At 39.3% G+C, this 3,874-nt stretch overlaps 1 protein-coding gene across 2 annotated transcripts in view; it reads right to left on the reverse strand.

The window, feature by feature from the left end:
* Positions 1 to 3,874, reverse strand: part of HMCN1 (hemicentin 1) — a 375,430-nt gene that overhangs the window by 19,504 nt on the left and 352,052 nt on the right. For both annotated transcript variants that reach the window (XM_025043935.1, XM_006907734.3), the window contains exons 99-100: positions 2,981 to 3,100; positions 2,029 to 2,163 (exon numbers count right to left, since the gene is read on the reverse strand). In XM_025043935.1, coding sequence (XP_024899703.1) covers positions 2,029 to 2,163; positions 2,981 to 3,100 — 255 coding nt within the window. The remainder of the gene's footprint in view (positions 1 to 2,028; positions 2,164 to 2,980; positions 3,101 to 3,874) is intronic.

Below are 3,874 nucleotides of genomic sequence, written 5' to 3' on the forward strand. Positions count from 1 at the left end.
ACAGACTAGAATGTAAAGATAGGAAAAAATAAATAAAAGCTAGGGTCTTTTGTAATATATTTTGCAATTGGCCTTTCATTGGCCTTTTTCCTGTCTTTATCACCTTGAGCCTGACTAGCAACTTTAGCATTTCTCTTTGTCTGTAGTCACTGACAAATGAATCTTCCCAAACACCATCTAGGTCATAGTGTAATAAAAAAAAAGGGAATGAATGTCCCAAACTCGTGCTCACTTGCCCTTTTTTTTGTACCTTCTCCCCTCTCTTCCCTTCCAGTCCCAGAGGAAGAGAGACCACTTTTCTCATTTAAGAAAAGCCCCTCAATAGGAGCTTTTCGGTTCTGTAGCCCATTTCCTCCTTCCTCATCAAAATGAGGATTGTGCTCCATGGATCATTCTTTCCTCTTGTATATTTTTAAAGTCCTTCCTCCTGTCATCTTTCCCGCAACCTTAGAGACATGACCAAATTTTCCCATCCTAACAAAATCTCTTTCTTGGATCAACACTCATCTCAAGCTCCTCCATTTCTCTGTTCTATTCCAAACTCTTCAGAAGAACAATCACCACATTCAGGCTCTTCATGTCCTCACCTTCACTCCCGAACTCGAGATTGCCCATGTCTTATTTTGTATTTGTTTTCTATTTGAGAACTTTTAGTTTAATTTTTCAAAATGTGCATATGTTAATATAAGTAAGTACACAAATGTGATCATATACTTTCAAACAGATTTTCATACATATTTTCCTCTTTTGTTAACCTCCCTTATCTCTTTTTCTTCCCTTGTCCACCAAAGCCAACCTGTATTAACAATCTAGTATAAACAATAACATATCTCTTCTACATATATAAATACATCTCTACCTTGATGTATAAATCCATTTCTTTTTTCTTTGGTTGTTTTCCAGTCACATAATCTTTTCTATGTAAGTTACATATACTTTCCTACATCTTGATGTTCTCATTCAACAACACCTCATGGAAATTCCTCTAAGTCAAATGGCTGAGCTCCATTACACTCTTTGTAAGGGCTGCACAATGGTTCATGGTGTGGATGGTGTATAATTCATTCATTCCTTGTACTATTAACGGGCATTCAGTTTTGTATCCACTGTTTCTGCCTCTGTGAAAATCCTGACAGCAGCTTTATTTATAACTGATAAAACTTGGAAGCACCAAGGCATCCTTCGGTAGGTGAAAGTATAAATAAATGGCAGTTCACTCGTGTCACAGAGTATTATTCAGCATTAAAAAAGAAATGGACTATCGATCCATGAAAAGACATTGGAAACATTAATGCATATTATTAAGTGAAAGAAGCCAATCTGAAAAGGCTATATACTGTATGGTTCCTACTGTATGACATTCTAGAAAAGGCAAAACTGTGGAGACAGTAAAATGATCAGTGGTTTCCAGAGGTGTTGGGGGAGGAGGGATAAGCAGGTTAAGCCCAGAAGACTTTTAGGACAGAGAAACTATTCCGTATAATACTGTAATGGAGGATACATATCATTATTCATTTGTGAAAACCCACAGAATGTACCAAGAGTGAATTCTAATGTAAACTATGGACTGTGGATGATGATGATGTGCCAGTGCAGGTTCATCCATGGTAAAAAATACACTGGTCTGGTGCAGGACGTTGACAGTGGGGGAGGCTACGAAAGAGTTGGGGCAGGGCGTAGATGGGGGAATTTCTTTACCTTTCGCTATGAACCCATACAGCAAAATTGCTCTAAAAATTAAGTCTATTAAAAAAGTCCTGCAAAAATATTTTTGTAGTCTCATGCAATGGAGTTTTATGAAATAGAGTCTATTAGATCGTGCTATTAGAATCTCTTCTCTCAAATATAACTTGCAAATGCTGTTATTCACAACTCCTGTGCTGCAAATACTTAAAATAGCCATGGAATATTACATCTAAAAATCACATCAAGAAGCTTAATCTATAAAAGTATACTTTAATGATTCAAAAGGCAGGGGGTCTTAATGCTTAGTATAAGAAGATAAAGCAAGGGCCTCCATTTTTATACCTTGACAACTCAGTCCATCGGAGGTTCTTCGAAAGCCAGTTCCACAATGGACCACACAGCGGTAGGACCCAATGGTGTTGTCACAGTCCTGACCAGCATGGCAAGTGTGTCCACCCAGAGCACACTCATCAATATCTGCAACAAAGTGAGTCATTCAACCAAGGTGAAGAAAACCAACCTCAGAACCTGCTGTGAAATGGGGATAAGAAAGGCAATGAACAGCAAGAATGTTGATTTTCTTGACTGAGTCATTTCAGGTGGGTTAAATGGCTGATGAACTCATAGTAGCATGGAGTGATACCTTCACAGACCAAACCATCTATTAGACCATTTAAAACTAAGGGACTTTAAAAAATGTACTTCTTTTTTCTGGGACTCTCACTTTTTCCATATGTAAAGTAAGTCACTCCATGAAAGTTATTCCTCTCCACTCCTAAACCCCTAATCTTTCTCTCTTTCGAATTTAGAAGAGGGCACAGAGGGAAAAATCCTTTCCTCTTTTCATTATTTTTTACATTATAAAACTAGAGTCTTACCCAGTTTTAACTTTGAAGCATACCTAGCATCTGACAGAAACGTGTTTTTTGTTCATGCTCCCAAAGTATTACCAGGATTGTACAATTTACTTAAATTCTTTATAGTCTCTTTATTCCTTAGTTTCATCGCTGTAAAATGAGTGTGGTAATCGTCCTGTCTCTCCTCATTGCGTTGTGGGGAGTGAATGAGTCACTTACAGGTCTCCCTGTCCCCACACTGCCCCATATGAGGGCAGTGTGTGAGCACTATTCCTTCTTTCTCACTTTTTCAACCTAATGAAGGTCTTCTCTGCTGCCAGGTGGGGGCAGAAAGAGCAGGAAAGAGGAGCAGGGGTCTACCACACTCTTCCTAGGTCAGAGGGGGTCACGACCATCGCTGAAACATGTCTGTCAGACTTAGCTTTATGAATAAGTACCCTGACAAGTTCTCCCATCTGCAGCTATGGTGAGGCCTTTAGAACAGGAGCAATAGTAGGTTCCTACGGCATTGTGGCAGATCTGGGAGCAGGGATTCCCTGTCGCACATTCGTCTTCATCTGAAAAAAGAAACAAAAAGGCCCAGTGAGCACGTACACCCCCTGCTTTCCAGGAGTTTTTAAAGTCGGTGAAAATAGTTGTTTCAAGAGGTCAATGAATTAAATCAAATATGATAGAAATGCCCCAAATGCCACAAAATGTTAAGGCTGAATAAAAATGAATTCTTTTGTATTACCAAATTATCTTTGATAGTGAATAGATGTTTAGATTAATTCTAAAACAATGATGATGAAAACTAAGATATAAACACCATTTACTTTGACTTAAATGCTTTTTACCTACCTTAACTTTTGTTGTTGACAACCTTCCAAGGAGATAAGTATTTTTATTACTATCCTCATCTGCATGATAAAACTGAGGAGCAAAGAGGTTAAGTCAATTGCCCAAGGTCACACAGGCCCGGAATTTGAATTTGGCAATACCGTTTCTAAAGACCCCCTTTTACCACTACCCTACGTGGCCTACCAGTGAAAGCAAGGCCCTACGAATGGAAACTTGAGCTCCTCGAGCCATTTACTCAGCTGTTTACTTATTTGTGACTCTCTTGTGCTGGCACTTAGATGAGACAAGGTGGTTTAGTCATTAGTCTTCCACCCACAGTTCTGCCCTATCCTATGACTGGGCACTTCTAGGATTAGGTGACTTAGAGTTGAATTACTCCTGCTTCGTGTCTATGGCATTCGAGTGGCCAGACAGAGTCCGGTTTTGTCTCTGTGCTCACTCCGCCTCTATACTCGATTATGACCCCTGACACACTTGACTGTGACCAAACT

This window comes from Pteropus alecto, unplaced genomic scaffold (genome assembly GCF_000325575.1).
Source record: "Pteropus alecto unplaced genomic scaffold, ASM32557v1 scaffold101, whole genome shotgun sequence".
NCBI lineage: Eukaryota > Metazoa > Chordata > Mammalia > Chiroptera > Pteropodidae > Pteropus > Pteropus alecto.